This window comes from Pieris napi, chromosome 4 (assembly GCF_905475465.1).
Source record: "Pieris napi chromosome 4, ilPieNapi1.2, whole genome shotgun sequence".
NCBI classification, from domain to species: domain Eukaryota; kingdom Metazoa; phylum Arthropoda; class Insecta; order Lepidoptera; family Pieridae; genus Pieris; species Pieris napi.
In genome coordinates this window covers 7,070,726-7,089,386 of record NC_062237.1, presented here as the reverse complement: position 1 = coordinate 7,089,386, position 18,661 = coordinate 7,070,726, and the positions used below count along the sequence as shown (strand labels likewise).

The following is an 18,661-nucleotide window of genomic DNA, read 5'->3' as shown; positions in this document are numbered from 1 at the left end:
TCTCAAGCGCAATGATATAAAAAAGTTGCACTCGGTACTTTAAAATATATTATGTAATGTAATCAGTTATTTTATATAAGTAACTAAAAATGTGAACATGAATAATGTTCAAACATCACGAGTGAACGATCAAACCAATTTTGACCGCAAAAGGTCACATTGCCTTCAAAAGAAAAGATTTTCACGAGTGATTTTCACGCGTCAAATGACGTAAAACAAGGAGGTGTAGGAAATGAGGTTCCTTCAAAGGAACAGGACACGGGTGGGCTTGTAATTGCGACTTTAGCTTTGGACCCTCATAGCTTTACCATAACAGTGAAGTACTCTCACGACGTGAAATGTTTGTGTGAACAATCTTATACCCTTGTGTTTTAAATTACAATTTCAAACTAATTTTGTCTTAAACTTCCCTTATCAATACGTAAACGCTATATTATTTATTATTCGTCTAGTCGTAAAGTCTAAGACAGATAAAATTATTGTCCTACATAGAAGTAGCCCAAAATTTGTAGCAAATGAATCAATTACAAAGTCTAAAAAAAACAGTTCCTTTTTTAGTATGACGATGATAAATTATCTAATTAAAATGCTTTAATAAAATAATATCATTTCTAAAGCAGCTTTAAAAACTATCCTATTTGCTAAAAGCTAGTATAAAATAGTAAATAGAATTTTAAACGTCTCTTTCAAATGGAAAGTGAGAAAATCGCTACAAACTTTTGCGGCGTGTAAGCCTTCAATCGTAAAGTTTTGAGAAAATATTGTTGTAGAACTTTTCTTTAAAGAGCTTTTTTATAAATATAATATAATAAATTTATATAAAATTTGTTCTTGATTTGATTTTGACAAAATTGAGTCTGTGGTCAAACATGATGTGACGATGGGATTTTTTATTACGTAAATAATTTTAACAATAATTATCATGTTAATAAATCTCTACACAGTATAAAATAAATTAAATCAAAGTCGCGTCTTATTAAGTGTAATCCCGTACATTCGAATTATGAACGCTGTAGCGATTCTAAAGATACACATTTTGCGTTATATCAGAATATAAGCATAACATAAAAGAAAATAATTTTACAATGGTTCATTACGATGCTCAGGGTTCAGTTCCGCGAAGTTTGTATCACCAAGAAGTTTAATAATTATTTTTTGCTAGAATTCTTGTCAATGACGTACTTCAATCTATATAATCAGTGGTTATCTGACTTTTTATTAATGATTACATTAAATATCAATTCCTAATATGAATATAAATAAACTTACATTATGCAAACGTTGCATAAACTTTTATCAGATTACGCTTTTCGGTTCCCACGCGAACCAAATGGTACCGGGAAAAAATAGGAATTAAAAGTTTTCTTTATCACTATTAATATAACAAAATAAAACGGAACAAAATATTCTGTAAGTATTTTATTTGATTGGATCAATCCGACTGTTCAACTCTAACTGCAAACCACTAAAGCGTGTGTTCATTGTAATATACATAAATTCTTTCGTATAGTGAAATAAAACGAAATATAATTATAAAATGTATAGTTTTCGAATAAGAAATATCTGTGTTTAGTACTCCCGTCTCGTAATAGTGATTAAACGAAAAGAAATCGAAAGCGTCCCGATGTAATTACGAAGTCTAGACAACTTCGATGTTTAAAAAATTTACACAAAATGGTGGAGACCTTTGTACTCATGTAATTTAGATAAATAAAATTTGGTACTAATAGTTGTTTTGAAAGTTAGGTATTGAAAAGTTATCGTGACAATAACATATCTATAAAACACCAGTAACGAAAAATATACCTAGAAAAGCAACTTTAACAGCGATACTATTTCCATTTGTGTTATTACTACCCTGGCTAAGTTCGTAAGCGTAAGGTATCTTAAAACCTCTTTCTTAATAATCATAAATATAATTTTTCTTTAATCTCTGTTTTGGTAAGTTTATAAGTTGGTAGTTGTCTATTAATATCTAGATTTCATTGTTAGTTTTGTGTTATAAATTAAGGTTCGCACTCTGGCACTTCTTCCCATTTTTTTTCTTATTGTTTTTTTAAAATTAGGGTTGTCTAGAAAAGATCGCCTGATAGCGATAAGGCCGCCCATTGCAAGAAGTTTTTTAAGTTTATTGTTATTATTCTTGTGCGATAAGTGTAAATAAATAAACGACAGTGCGTATAACCCAGTTCGATTTGGGTACGATCGGCCTTCTAATCCATACTTACTTGATAGTAATGAACTATTTTTATGTATCTATTTATATAATCAAGGCAGAGACCACGGATCTCCAATTACTACGGTACTGCCATACCTCTCTCGCATCGCCCACTTTCATGCCTTTCACCATGCATGCTCAGAGGTTATGGGTACTTTTACCTAGTACCTTCCGGGTTTGGTCCAGGTATGTAGACTAGACCTACCTACCCAATCCGATTTCACCATCCAAGTTTGCCTTGTATATCCTACTTGTTAACCGCTTCTCATTCATCCGTTCTACATGGCCATCATCATCTAAGCATTCTCTTTAGTATCCTCTTTTAAGACACAGCTCAATAATGAATAATGATATATATAAAGCTTTCACCTTACTTTCAGAAACACGTCACACGTCCCATAGTTATCGTAAAACTTGTACAAAGCACAGTGTTAATAAATCACGTAGCTTCGATGTGATTGGTCAAAAGGTGACTTTATCCAATCGCAATCAAGCAACACCATCTATCGATTTGTTTTTAAAAGTGCATTTCAGCGTTTTAAAGATCCTACTGGAAAGAATATTACTTCGAACAAAATAATTGTACGTAAAGTTGCATTTATTTTGCTAAATTTATAGAGGCAAGAAGTTATTTGTCAGTAAATAGGTCTAAAGTAAACCAAGCTGACCTGGATTCACCTGACTCGGTAACGTAACTGAGAATGAATATTTCAACGTATTTTAGAGGCCAGTATTCACAAAGAGCGCACTTGAAGGAAATGAGTGCATATTATGTTGCAGATAAAACGAATAAAACGATTTTATTCTATTATATTCTGTGGACGAATATAATTTATATTACTCACCACATTGAAAACCGTATTTTTTTCTGTGAAATGTAAATATTTGTACGGAAAGACAGATTACAATTTTGACAATTATTATTCAGATATACATTACCATTGTTGCCAAAAATGATACACCGAGTGTATATGCATAAAAGATTCTAAAACATTGAATATAAAGAAATCTTATACTACTTCTAGAGTCAAAAGAGACTTAAAGTTTTAGAGTGCGAAATGGGAAAATGTCTTATTTGCTACGCGTTATTTTATTTATCCACAAAAATCAAACAAGTATTAAGATGATGACTCTTATATGACGTAACAGTGTTGTCAACGAAAAGTTGAATTTTTCATTACCACGACCCCACGACCCACGACACTTCTGGCAAAGACTTCACTAGAATATCCTAGATTTTTGGGATTTACTGCTATTCCTGTGGGTTACCTCGAGCCTCAAAACAAATGAACAGAAGATTATTTTAAAACGGAAAAACCTTATTAAAAGCTGTGACACATGTGAAACACAAAGCAACAATACTCCTTTACAAAAACATAACGGTCTCATATTTATTCCAAAGATATGATAAATCCCAATTTTACTACTTGTCAGCAACACATACATTATTTGCAAAGACATCTCCATTGCGAATGGCAACGCGGCCTTGACATCAACACAACAGAGGTTAGTTGAAATTAAATTTAACAAGGCGTTCTTACCTTAGTTGCCCTCCCATCTGGGGTTAACTTCGTAAGGACACATTAAAATTGACACGGTCGTCTAAATACAATTTCTTGTTAAGAGTTAAAATATATTATTTCATATGAATTTGATTTATTAAGAAGTAGTATTTTCTAGTATAACGGGTGTGTGTGTGGTTATTTTATGGTAACTACTACCTCTTGTGAATAATAATAATGTTATTGCTGTTAGTAATTTAAGTAATGTTTCAGTTTTGCACTGTTCATGTGTTAATCTTGTACTGTTTGGAATTACATAATAAACCTATAATTTTTAACTCATAAACTTACCTATGTTAATGGTTTTCTTGTGCACTCGTGACCATCTACGGACAGCAGTTGTTATTTTCGCGGATATTGATGACACATTTCGAATTGTAATAACCCTAGATCGAACTGTAAGAAAATGTTATTAATATTTTTACAATTTTTTTTATAATACAAAGTATTTATTTTGTGTTTAACGCGACCCATTCTTAACTGCCCTTGTGTCAAAGCCCTCAATTTGTAAAGGCAAGGGCCTTTTTCATATTAAATTAAGACCCATATCTTAAGAATATTTCGCAAAATCCAGAGATACGAATTATTCTATAAAACCCCACTCTCATGGGAAATTTTTAAATGCGTTATCACTTTGATTTGGATTTGTATAAATGTTTTCAGTCACCACTGTGCAAGCTTATCGTTTGTAATTAGTTAAAACAAAAGCTCGCAATGCGTAATGTGGTGAAACTGAATAAATAATGAACGGCATTACGGAACATTCTAGACCTGTTTGCAACACACGACAGTTTGCACTTCTGTTTATCACCAATTTTAGGAAACTGTAAAGAGTTTTACAATTCGATGTTTTTGCGGCATAGTTCATCTATTGGTGATTTATTATTTAAAAAGGCATTTGGGATCTTGAATACAAATAAAGTAATCAAAAGGTACTTATTACACATGTAGGTATGTATATATGTGTTTTATATGTATTTAGTTGCTTTAGAATTTAGTTTAAGAGTTTATAGGACCTTATTCTTTAAATAGTTTTGGTGATTTATTTGACATATGATGCTGTAAGTAAATAAAATACAATTTATTACCTGTTTTAAGGGGAATACTTCTAAATTGAAGGCAATAGGTCTCCGTAGGCTCAGGTAGTATTGGCTTTGTCTTGTATGCACATGGACAGACACGGGTTAATGCTGGAGGTTCGGTGACTGTGGAAAATATTATTTCTTACTGTTACAAATTCTTGAGAGCATACGGTTAAGCTAATACAACTGAATCAATTTGCTGTACAACTTTTGATGGTTTGGTTGATTTATATTGACTCTGTGGGAAGTCCCAAAAAGTCCGCGAAGTTTAGTTGGTTATTCGCGAGGAGGGTAAATCCGGAGAGCAGGCTTAATGACCTGCTGACGTTATAAAAGTCGCCGTAACGAGCTTTAAGCCGCCCACCTGGGAAGGCAAGGTCCCTTACTACGTTCATCTCTCACAGGCCGAGGTCTGGGTCTCGCAGTAGATGTCCTTGTGCAAGGTATAGAAAAAGTACTTCAGACCAATAGCGAAATCCCATTAAAAAAAGCGGCATCTTACAAGTAGCATCAAATATTGTTTCGAAATCCCTTCATCAAAGGGCTCGTGTGTATATATTTTATTTTTTACATCATAAATCACTTGTTGTAGACGTGCCTTTGGGGTTTTCTTTCAGTAGTTTCAGATAACACTGTTAATTATATGAACTTACTAATATCCATGCAATGATATTCTTCATCGATGTCTTGAGGCGGTGACTCCTTCACAGGCGGAATGTACATCATTTTATACCGACAATGGCACAAGTCTTCTGTAAATAAAATGCAGTTTTCTTATATTATGTTTCTAAATTACCCAAAAAAATTGTTACACTATTTTTGATCTACTTACAGCAATCGAAACTAGAGGTACTAATAAAAAAAATTCAAAGGCTAAGTTTGAAGGGCAGTCACCCCCCAATAATGGTGATGGGAACAAAGGTGATGTTCCTGCTGAGGCTTCTTTCCCATAATAATTATTTAATTATTACGGATAATTATTTTTTTTAAACCGGAGCCTAAATGGCTTTAGAGTAATAAAATATCTAGGAATGTTTATTTATTGATTAAATGAATGTTTACTTTCATAGAAATCTGATCGGCATCTAATGTGACTTACGTATACCTGGACAAACTTAAAAGTAACTTTTTATTACTGAAACTATTAACGTATTGCATGAAACGGTGCAATAAATGGAGCAGCCATTATCATTGCGGTTGCGAATTTAAAGGAAATGTACCGTTAACTATGGCTTAGATAAAACTGTACGGATTTTAATATAATTGTTTCTAGGACGTACTGCTAGTTGATCACCTAGTTTCTTAAAAAAACTGATAAATAAAATGAGTTTGAGAAGATACATGTTACTCACAAGGTTTTGTGGTTTCATGTCAGTTTTAACAGCTAATGTTATTTGGTAATGACTAAATAGCCAGAATAGAGAATTTAACGTAGACTGGCTAGTAATAGTATCTATACTTTGTATTAGTTTAAGCTTAAGCGCTTTTTTGGCTGAACGCGGTTATCTAAGAAACAACTGGTTGGAATTGAAGAATTATTTCGTGGCCGTGGTAATCAATATCATGCTACAATTAATTTAACGCGAGTGAAACTGTACGGCTAATGTATGTACAAAAACTAAAATAAAATATTGAGCGATCGGCACAATTATGTACTTATTTAGGTGATTACAATATGTATAATGAAATTTATTTTAAAACATTCAGTGTATGCAAAATATCTGTATTGGTAGCGTATACGTCTCCTACAAATGTTGAACTTTCTATTAAAGTATTTTTGTAACTACTATATATTTAATAAAAACAGTACTGTTAAAGCAAGGAAACAAATATAACCATTTCGCATAGCCCGCTTTCGGTCTTCTTCTTCGAAAAACTCTTTGGGTGATAAGTTTTTCATATCTCTTGATGTTTCTTTCTGAAATCAAGAAGATTATTAACTCTCTAAACTCTTCCAATTAAATGTTTCTGTTTTTTATATCAATTGAGTGTTTATTCTATTTTAACTTGTGCATGGGACAATTTCTCATTTTTTTTAATAATTTCCACTGAATTTTGTGCTTAGGAATCCGACACACAAAGATTCAGTTATCACATAAAAACCATTTATTTACATTATTTTTTTATTAAAATTTATATTATTGGTAGCAATTCTGCTACTCACGACTTAAACCTAAACGTAACTAAAATGAGTTCATAATATCTTTCTATCTTATCGAGTTCATATTATAGATAGTAAAAAACCGAGTACTCTAATGAAAGTACTAGCTTTTTCATTCATTATAATGACGATGCCGATAAACTCCTTTCATCTTTAATCTCGACTTTTATTACTCAAAACCTCGATTAAGGTAATTTATTATTTAGATAAACATTCTAATTATCTTGCCTTTGAACTTACCCTGTAAACATCTTCAAATTCAAAATATTTGCTAAACCTAATCAGGTGACAAAGCTAACATCCGATTTCCATAATTATTTACTAAATATGATTACGTACTTGATGTGTACAAATTGAAATTAATTACACGTTGATTTATGTTTCATTAAGTGAATTATTTGTGAACATAGAAAATCGAAGCCATTATAAATTAATTTCGTTGGTTGGAGATTTATTTTTGTCGATCGAATCTAAAGAAACCAGAAGTTTAACGCTCAAGTTTATTTTTCCTTGTGTATATAATTCTTCCGTCTTCGTTGAAACGAAATTAATAATAATTAGTGCAGGGTTTATTAATCTACGAATATATTTCCTGATAATATTTAAAACGATGATATGATGATACTCTAATTATGATGTATTAACAATTGAATTCTTAGCGATTATAACGGATTAAACAGTACTTATCCGGAGCTGAATATATTCGGTAGTAATTTTAAAGAAAGCATTGTTAAGCCTATCTCTTACCTAATCCGCTATTTTGCTGGTGATTTTTTTTTCTGTTTGTTATTGCTGCTATTTTGATTTTATTTTGTGTAATTTTTTATTGTATTTTAATTTTTTAATTTAACTTAGAACCATATTGCCTAATTTCGGTGCTAATTGTTCTATGTTTGGCGACTGTACAGAGTTTAAATTGCGTATACATAGCATAATATCAAGGTGCCCATTATAGGTGCCAAATAAAAGGCATTAAAACTGCAGAATCGATGTCTTTTAAATATTGATCGAGTTAGTCTATAAAAGTAAACGTTTAAACGAATTTTTGTGCCTTATTACATGGTCATAAACATTAATGCTAGAATACTAATGACAATAGTTTTTATTGGTTTTATTGCAACACATTCTTTACATATATCGACGTTCAAATATTTTGTTTAATCTCGCTGACTAATACATATAAATTGTATACACATTTCGCATGTACGTTAAAGAAGTGTTACTAAAATCTAGCAATCCCTTTAATCAAATACAGTAATATCGAAAGATATTTAAACGTCCTCTATTTCTCTTTCCACAGACCTCTATAATCTGTATATAACTAAAAGGATACTTCATTTCCCATAAAGATAGACATCTATTGATCGTAAAGGCGCATTACCAGCGATAGTCTAAGCTGATTGTTACAATCTATAGGCTATTATTGAGGAGCAATTAATTTTAATTATTCCCGCAGCAGCAAAGGGATAATAGTGTTGTGATATTCAAATACGAATCGGGAATTGAGTATAGCGTGAATTAGACAAGTCTTGCTAATTTAGCTATCTGTATGGATAACTATTAATTTCTACGATATTTCCAGCTAAATTAGAGTTCAATTGAAACATGACACGTCAATTAGTATCCAACAGAATTATTTTAATATTTTTCCACATTTCCATTTTAAACCATTCCCTTTGTCCCTCACGCGTTTTACAATTTCGTAATTAGCTAACCTGTGATTAGTGATTCACAAACAGGACTTGTTCAGGCTAATTGGTTTTGTTTTGTAACAATTTGTATTTGGTCAGAGTGGAAACCTAAATTTATTATATAAAACTATTTTAATTTTGTGTTTGGTTTCCGAAAAACATTTTAGGTAGCGCACATTATAGCTACCGTACCAAATATGGAAATAAGGATACAATGGCTGTATCATTTTACCGCAGGTGTGCCGCAATAATTAAGCATGATTAAAGGAAAGAACAATGTTGGCCTAGTGGCTTCAGCGTGTGACTCTCATACCTGAGGTCGTAGGTTTGATCCCCGGCTGTGCACCAATGGACATTATTTCTATGTGCGCATTTAACATTTGCTCGAACGGTGAAGAAAAAACATCGTGAGGAAACCGACATGTCTTATACCCAAAAAGGCGACGGCGTGTGTCAGGCACTGGAGGCTGATCGCCTATTAGATTTAAAAATGATCATGAAACGGATTCAGAAATCTGAGGCCAAGACCTCAAGAGGTTGTAGTGCCTCTGATTTACTTTATTTATGAGATAAGAGTAAAAGCAGCAATACTTTTAAAAAAACATAAAAATCAAAAGATTTTATTTTTCATAAAATTTCACCAAATTAAAGGCAGGCACCACACCTTTTATAAGCTACTGTAAAATTGAATTTGGTTTACAATTACCAGTTATCGTAATGTATTATCAAATATACAGTTCAGTATAAGCGGTGCCAAGGCAGCTACTCGTGCATTATTTCAATTCAGGATAAACGATTGACTCAATAAGACGTGATCACTGCAATGCTCAAAGATTTACTTTAGATATTCCTTATAAGACTAGAATAGACACAATTTAAGATTATGATATTTCGAATTGTATAACATTATCATACATCCCTTTTTATATAAACAAGATAAACTATATTGGCTCACGATTTCTCTTCCGCTTTAGTTCACTAAACAAACGTATCCGATTACGCACCCAAGGGCTATCCCAAATTCGCGAAAGAATTGTTTTCCAGTGGTTCATTATAGTGCCTTCTTCTTTGTTCATTGATGAAGGTCATGCCTGTCTTGAAAAGCCTTAACAGATACGTTGACTAGCTGCCTTCACACGCTCTATCCTCCGCTTGTCTCAGGGTATTATGATGAGACCCATAATTCTGGCAATTTGCTCGGTTTTGGTCGGGTTGGCGATGGACTCTGACCTCTTCTGCTAACACTTCTATCTAACAATACTAGATTGTCGAGACTATTTGGTTCTCTCTTGGTAATATGGCTAAAGTAGCTAAGCAACCATGTTACTTGACAGTCTTATTCTTCTAGTGATCTTTAGTTAGTAATATATAAAACAATTTATTATTATTTTTAAGTACTAAGTAAAAGATTAGGCAAACCAAGTAACGTACTTTTATAATGACATTATTTTGTAAAGTATGATATTTAATAATATCAATGGACTAAAAATCAATTTCAATCAAGTTCGATAACTTTCATTCTAACAAAGAGCAGACCGTCGAACGCAAATGCAGTATGTGCCGGGAATTGCCCAAGAGAATAAAATATATTGAAATCTATCAAGTTTCTCGTCTGGTATAATGTATTATACGTTTGTAACTTGTATCCAAAAATATAACGAAAGATAATTACGTAATAACATATATTTTGTACTCTCGGTCCCAATATAAAATATTAACTTATGCGTATCTAATAGATTAAAAATATTTATTTTAGTAATAATTAATAGTTGACTTAGTAATAATGGAATACAACAATATGGAATAAAGTTATAAAACCAATTAAAGGTTATACGTTTCATTCAATTCAATTCGAGTGGCTAATTAGCAGTAACGCCCACCTGCGTACGAGCAAGTTAAAGGAGGCGTGGCTAGTACTGGGCCCAATAGTGATTTATTAATTATACCATAAGATTAATAGTAAATCGCACATCACTTTAAGTGTTGTCGCCTTTATATTTTTGCACTGACACGGATAGCTTCTTCTGTTTGCGATCACAAAATGATTAGAAGTCCATGTAAACAAGATGTACAGTATGGCTCCGCTCCAAACTTAAACTTAAGTGATACTAGCACTATTGATGACAACATTACTCAACGTTCGAAGCGAAGGCGGTGCGAATGTGGTGGAGTTTCGGAAGAGTCAAAAATCTATAAATTCTTAAACACGATTAATATGTGGCGACAGGAAACTGATGAGAAATTGTCAGAAATAAAAACGTACGTGCAGGATGTTGTGCGACAAAACACAGAAATTCTGGCTTCGCAGAGTGAAACAGAAAAATCTATAGAATTTTTGTCGCAAAAGTATGATGACTTGCTGTTACAATTGAGTTCACATCAAAAACAAACACAATCTTTCCTTGAGCGTGTATCTAAGGTTGAAGACACAACAGAGGATATGGACCGTCGTTCTAGGCTGAGCTCCCTGGAAATTCGTAACATCCGGCTGGCAAACAGAACTCTGTCTCAGGATGAGCAGATATCTGTTGTCACTCGGCTTTTCAAGGAGATATCGGTGGAAGTCTCGTTGTCTGAGATATTTGATATCCGCCGTGTCCCGTCAAAGTCTGATAGTATCACTCTGGTATGCACCCTGAATTCAGTTATTACGAGGGGAAGAATTCTGAAGGCTTTCAAAGAACATAACAGAGGCAGTAACAAACTCAACTCCACCATCGTCGGTGGTCCGCAACATCCGATTTACATCGCCGAGCATCTGACGGCACAGGCACGCCGCTTATACTATCTAGCTCGAGAATACGCCAAGACGGAAAAATATAAGTATTGCTGGACTTCCGGAGGCCGAGTGCTGCTGAGGCAGGCAGACCACACCAAACTCATTGTTGTTACTAATGAAAGTCAGCTGGTTGGCCCCCAGCCAAAAAACTAGATCCTTGCGACGTATTTCCGTCTTTGTTTATGATTAGATTTAGTTTTTTAATTACTATGATATTAGTACTAGGTAAAATCATTGTTTGTAACTGTGCTATAGTGCCGACGCGCCTTTACATATGTATTATATTATATTTTATATTTCCTCATATAATATACCTATATAATTTAGCATTTCTGATAGTATTTGGTTCCTTAGGCTCAATTTTCAAATATTATTCTAGAGTTGTTACTCACGTAATTAATTTCATACCTCTTTATTCACACACAAATATTGTAGACACTTTTCTCTTATACATAATCTATGACTATCTCACTGATATATACTATTTAAATTGTACTCTAATTCCAATGCGTGCATATATCCTTAAGTTTAGTAAACCTGTGCTTGCACTCATTGACCTTACACTGCTATTCCCATTTAATAACTGTATTGTGCTAGCAAATTGGTTACTTTTAGTTACTCAAGGCTTCAAAATTCGATCGTAATAATAGACAATTATTAAACAACATCGATAATCTATCGGTTGCTTCAAGCCATTGCTGTGATCCACATGAAGTCCGAAACTATTTACCTAAACATAATAAAGTCCTAAATATTATAACGCAAAATATTCGGAGCTTATCGGCAAATTTCGCGAACTTTGAAATTTTACTTACAAATTTTCATACTATCCCGGATATTATCATTCTCACTGAATGTTTTCTAGAAAGCAACCCGGTAATACCAACCATAAAAGGTTTCTCCAGCATCTCTTCCTGTAACCCAGTTAATAAAAATGACGGAGTCCTGGTTTACTATAAAAATTGTATTACAGGCATCTCAATTGAAGAACCCTCTGTAGCAGAAGCCAGCGTTCTCTTAATTAAACTTAATATTGATACTGCAATTTTAGGTATTTATCGACCAAGTGCTTTCAAAAATAAAACGAACTTTATTAACTCTCTAAATACCTTGCTAGAATCTCTTAAAAGTTTCAAAAATATAATAATCTTAGGTGACATAAATATTGATATTACTCCAGAGAATCTTAACCAAGAAGCTGAAGATTATCTCAACATGTTGGTTTACCATGGGCTTCTCCCAACTCATACCTTCCCTACTCGTTTTCCTTCTTCTACGTGTCTTGATCACGGTATTCTTAAATCACCTCTTACTGCTCTTACTCTTGTCATCAATTCTTCAATCACTGATCATAGTTCAGTAGTAATGTCCTTAGATATAAAGAAACGCTACTCTGCTCCTACTCGATCTATCAAAAAAGTGGATCATGATAGCCTCTCACAGTCTCTCCTGAATACAGATTTTTCATCTGTTCTCAATAACACTGACTGTGAAGAAGCAACCAACAATTTGATAGAAATTCTTCAATCAGTTATCTCTATGCACACCTCCGTAATGACTCGCTCTCACCGCACTAAAATCATCAAGCCATGGATGACCCCAGGCTTACTTAAATGTATACGTAATAGAGATAGAATGCATTACAAACTAAAAAAGCAACCTGAAAATGATATTCTGCGTAAAACATACTACAGATACCGGAACTTCTGTAATAGTCTACTGAAGAAATTAAAAAAGAATTATGAAAAAGGTCTACTACTAAATGCAGGAACTAACACCAAAAAACTTTGGACAGCTATAAAAGACGTTAGTAATCTTAATAAAAAACATGATAGACCAAGTGACCTCCTAAAATGTAGAGCGAATCCAAAAGACTCAACAAACCATGTTAACTCTCACTTTGTGGGTATCGGAAAATCGCTTGCCTTAAATATACAATCCAATCATCAACACGACTCTCCACCTCCATTACGGCCAAATCCTCCTTTTCCTCTCCAATCATTCGTCATGCTCGACACTTCTATTGAAGAAGTCGAAATCACTATAAATTCCTTGAAAGAAAGCTGTGCTGCAGGTTGGGACAACATCACGTCTGCCATACTTAAACGCAACCTTAAAATATTAGCTACACCAATCGCCCATGTATGTAACTTAAGTATGCGTACGGGAATCTTCCCATCCGCTTTTAAAAAGGCAATAGTGCATCCCATTTTCAAATCCGGCAACCGTGGCAGTGTCGACAACTATCGCCCCATCTCTATTCTGTCAGCACTGTCCAAGATCCTTGAACGCCTAATAAACAAACGTCTCGTTAGTTATCTGGAAGATAAACAATTACTTTCTCCGAACCAATTCGGTTTCAGAGCTAAAAGATCTTCATCGGATGCCATCCATGAATTAACCGATCACATAGTTAGGAACTTGGACAGCCATAGGAAGTGTCTGGGCATATTCTTAGACCTCGCGAAGGCATTCGACACTGTCTCGGCCCAAATCCTTCTACAGAAACTGGAAGCGCTTGGAGTGAGAGGAGTTCAACTTTCCTTATTTAAAAGTTACCTCAGCGGTCGGAGTCAATGTGTAGTGGTAGATGGCCATGTCAGCTCTTACCTTCCAGTGGAATTCGGAGTCCCCCAGGGCAGCATTCTTGGTCCTACGCTGTTCCTAGTGTACATGAATGATCTGTGTTCCCTGAAAATACCTAATTGCAAATTGGTCTCTTACGCCGACGATACTGCTCTTGTTTTCTCTGCAAAAAGCTGGAGGGAAGCTTTCTCTTATGCACAGACCGGATTTGATATCGTTTCGTGTTGGCTGCGCCAAAATTTATTAACTCTTAATATAGAGAAAACTTGCTATCTTACCTTCTCCATATATACTCCTCCCATAGCCTTAATCCCGTATTCCTTAACTGCCCATACACATTCTTCTGTTCCTTCTGTTCCATGCTCTTGCGCTACATTGAAGAGAGGTTGTACGGTTAAGTATCTTGGCATCACACTAGATAGTCGACTCACGTTTCAGGCCCATCTTATGAATATGTGTGGTAGAGTCCGCAAACTCATGTTTATCTTTAAGAAAATTCGTCATGTTGCCGAGCCTCATATAGTCAGAATGATGTATTTAGCATTATGTCAATCTGTTTTATTATATGCTATCACCACTTGGGGTGGTGCAGCCAAAACCCATCTGCTGTCCCTGGAACGTGCCCAGAGGGCTCTTCTAAAAGTTTGCTTATTCAAACCCATTCTTTTCCCTACTTTCACCCTCTATCAGGAAGCTCAGATACTTACTGTACGTCAACTGTTCATCCTAAACACAGCCCTCAAACAGCATCACGAACATAAACCTAGTCCTTCTTCCTCTCGATCTGCTCGCCGCCCACCCCCTGTTCACCTTCCTTCTCTCTACACTGCCTTTTCCCACCGCTTCTACTGTTACCTCGGCCCTTTTATTTACAACAAACTAAATCGCAAGCTGAATATTCACTTACTCTTATCCTTCAGTTGTAAAAAGAAGGTCACTGCCTACATACAAGGTCTCAACTATGATGAGACTGAAAACTTAATCCAACCAATGGTCTAACTTACAATTTATAGCTTATTTTTGATTTACTATTTATTTTTATACTTATTTATGTACTGTTATCTATTTATCTAAGTACTAATATATATATATTTATCTAAGTGCTAATATATATATATATATAATAATATATATAATAATTAGCACGGATGTTATATCGGCGCGATTGCACACCTACATATTTTAATTAGGTACCTCTTTTCTCCATGTTACATCTGTAAAATGTCCTTATTAATAATTTACTCTTGTTACTGGTTACTTTTTACACCATGTGGGGAGAGGCTGGTGGTCTGAGATACAAGCCCTGCTTAGTTCAGTCACCAGTCTCTCACAATCTTATAATGTTTCCTTGCGACAATATATCTGTTTCTTAATATTTAGTTAATATCAATGTAAGATTGTGGAGAAAAATAAAGATTTTTTTATTTTTATTTTTTATTTTTTTTCATTATACTTTATAAAAACGAGTTTACAGTAGTATGGTGGAAACATAAACTATTTACAGTTTTTCTGTTCACCAGCGCGTTGAAAAAGTCATAAAAAAACTTAAAATTGTGTGCACTACAAACACATTATAACTAATATGCGTTGTAAATAATTGTATTAGATTAAAAACAATCAGCTTTATTATTATGTTTGTTTAGTTGTATACAGTATTACATACATAAAGTACGTTTTGATTATAGGTTACGCTATAAAAGAATTATTTATGAATAATTTTGAAAATGTTTGCAGGAGCACTATTATTCACTGCACAACTAATGTATCTATACAAACACTTCCCTTATACCGTATTATCAGTAGTAAAACTAGTTAATGGCTTGAAAAATAGTTTTACTACTGTTCCAAAGAAATGTGTGTTTTATTAGTTCACGGAGTAATAGACTATTTATAATTATATGATAATGACCATTATGGGACTTATTTTTACGAAAAACCAAAACTTAATTTATATAGGTGGTTTTTACACCTATAATATTTATTATTATATTTTAACAGCTTCCCGGAAGTGAGCTAGTTTTTTAATAAGGGTTGAATTGAATCTTATTTAATGAGGGTTTCAAAATTCTTATCTGCTACATTAGGTAAATTGTGATCCTGGACTAAGCCCATCCTGATATTGGGGTTGTATTCCATTTCAACACACAATTAAGTAAATTGGATATCTGCTTACACTGTTTTGCACTTCACAAGTTGATTTTTATTTCGGTAATTTATATTTGCTGTTTAGATACAAAAAGGGTAAATGTTTGTTTAACCCTTATATATATCGTGTTGGCCTAGTAGTTTCAGCGTGCGATTTATATCCTTGAGGTTGTAGGTTCGATCCCCGGCTGTGCTCCAATGAACTTTCTGTCAGTCTTTTTTACACTCGCTCGTACGGTGATGGATAACATCGTAAGGAAACCCGCGTCCCGCGACATGGTTTAGACCCAAAAATTCAAAGGCGTGCGTCAGCCGGCGCCTTATCGTCTTTTAGGAATAACAAATGATTCCGAAACACATACGGAAATCACATAAAGCCCAGTCTTTTTATACATGTGTTAATACTAAAACATACCTGACCTGATTTTGATGATTTGGTGTGTGTATAGGGAATTTTAAATTAATTTATATAACGTAAAATTATTGAGGATAGAAACGTTGGTGATCGACACTTGTGCAGTAGCGATTCTGAACTTAAGAATTTTCCTAATTGTTTCGAAATTATACATTTTTTCTTTCACGTTTTTGCCGTATTTAGTCTCATTGTTATGTCTTGAAATTCAAAGATTTTAAAAGGATAATTCAATTAAATAGTTAATAATTTTTCCCTGCTGCTTCGATCGGAGATATATTTTCTTTTCTTAAGTCAGTAGTTTTAATGAATTGAATATGTACTGTGGCTCATCAGGCTCCTAGTTTAAACCCGTAAGTAGTTTTTTGGTATTACTACAGAATAGGTACACCTAGTTAATTTATAATATGTAAACGATAAATAAAAAAATATAAACAAATACTTGCTTATTATTTAAAACAAAATACGCCACATGGCCAACTCGTATCATATTTCAACGGGCAACAAATTACAACAAGAACTGCCTTAAATTGGTTTAATTTAATATACCTCAGGTTTGGTAATGACTATACACCATATTTAAGCCGACTGTCCCAATAATGTTTATTTACAATTGACAACCGGGCCTAAATCACTGCTTTTAGCATCAAAAGTATAGTTTTGAAAAAAAAAACTAATCGTTGCGAAAGCATTAGCTGCATTGCGCATCAATGCTTCATTAAGGATTATTTGCAACCAGCAAGAGCATACTCAGTTTGACAATTAACATCTTGCATATATAACTAATAGACAAGTGGTCTATTAGTTCGTAGTACTGTATCTTAGTTACGCTTATGGCGTGTAAGCCGTTAGCTATTCCCTTTGAGTTGCAACACAAATTCAAACCACGTCGAAATTTCATTTCTTCTTCCCTCAACGCAACGTATAATCTTAAGCTAGCTATCATATAGCGTATAAATCTGGTGTTTAAATTATTAAGCTTTGTTATTCTCTCACCTCCATCATTTTCATAGATACAAACGAATCCGTGTTTTCAGCGCCACCTAGCGGTATATCGATGACAACTTCCAGGCCCTGAAAATTGTTTTCATCAATTCAAAAATTATTAATTTTTAGTACAACGTGCCACTTCACCAATGAATTTTAATTTAAATGTCCGAAATTAATATAAATGATAAATTTGTAGGGCAGCCAACTATCAGGCGTGTACCAGCATCGAAGGCTGAAAAACCAACACACTATCCAGCTAGGAACAGTTTTTATCGGAAAATTGATTGCCGTTTTTAGAAAGACAATTGATTGTCGTTTTTAGTTTTAGTTTTATTTCTCTTTACTTATTATTTATGTTTCCCATCGTTTAAACCTTCCCTAAACTTCCACAAATATTTCAAAATCATAAGTAGGCAAATCAGTCCAGCCATTCTCAAGTTTTAGCGAGACAAACAACAACATTTTTATATGTAACATAAGTTAGCCGCATTTTAATTTCTTTTCTGTTTGTATATTATTCAATTTGTTTAATTTACTTATAAATTAAGAAATTACCCTTTCATTCTTACTTATATACCACGTAGCTCCATTGCATGGTTTACTTAAATGTTATATGTATATGTTTAAATAATGGGTTTACGCCTAATATCTATTATACGCCGATAAAGATGACTATAATTCCGTAGCAATGCTGACAGGGATAAAACCTTGCTGACGTTAAGCAAAATTAATGGACCGATAACTACAACATATAGCCTAACAGTGATGTGGTATAACATTTCAGTAATGCGTAGTGTGGAACCACGTAATTCTATTAACGTAATGCCAGTGACGCTTTCAAGCATAGAGTAATATATTTGCAATTATGGCTTTTTGGCTTTCTGATACATGAATCCCAACCTCGGAATAGATGAGGTTGAAAAATTATATTCGAATTTTGAAATACAAATCGCTCCTTTTATGTTCACACGCATGCAATATCTATGAAGTGCATCACGAGGTACACTTCGTGGTTCCATTTATCTATTACGTGAT

At 33.7% G+C, this 18,661-nt stretch overlaps 1 protein-coding gene across 1 annotated transcript in view; it reads right to left on the bottom strand.

The window, feature by feature from the left end:
- LOC125048897 overlaps window positions 1-18,661 on the bottom strand; it is a 37,970-nt gene that overhangs the window by 1,905 nt on the left and 17,404 nt on the right. Inside the window, exons 21-25 of the mRNA XM_047647851.1 lie at window positions 17,633-17,710; window positions 6,699-6,780; window positions 5,516-5,614; window positions 4,869-4,985; window positions 4,072-4,176 (exon numbers count right to left, since the gene is read on the bottom strand). Of these exons, the coding sequence (XP_047503807.1) occupies window positions 4,072-4,176; window positions 4,869-4,985; window positions 5,516-5,614; window positions 6,699-6,780; window positions 17,633-17,710 (481 nt within the window). The remainder of the gene's footprint in view (window positions 1-4,071; window positions 4,177-4,868; window positions 4,986-5,515; window positions 5,615-6,698; window positions 6,781-17,632; window positions 17,711-18,661) is intronic.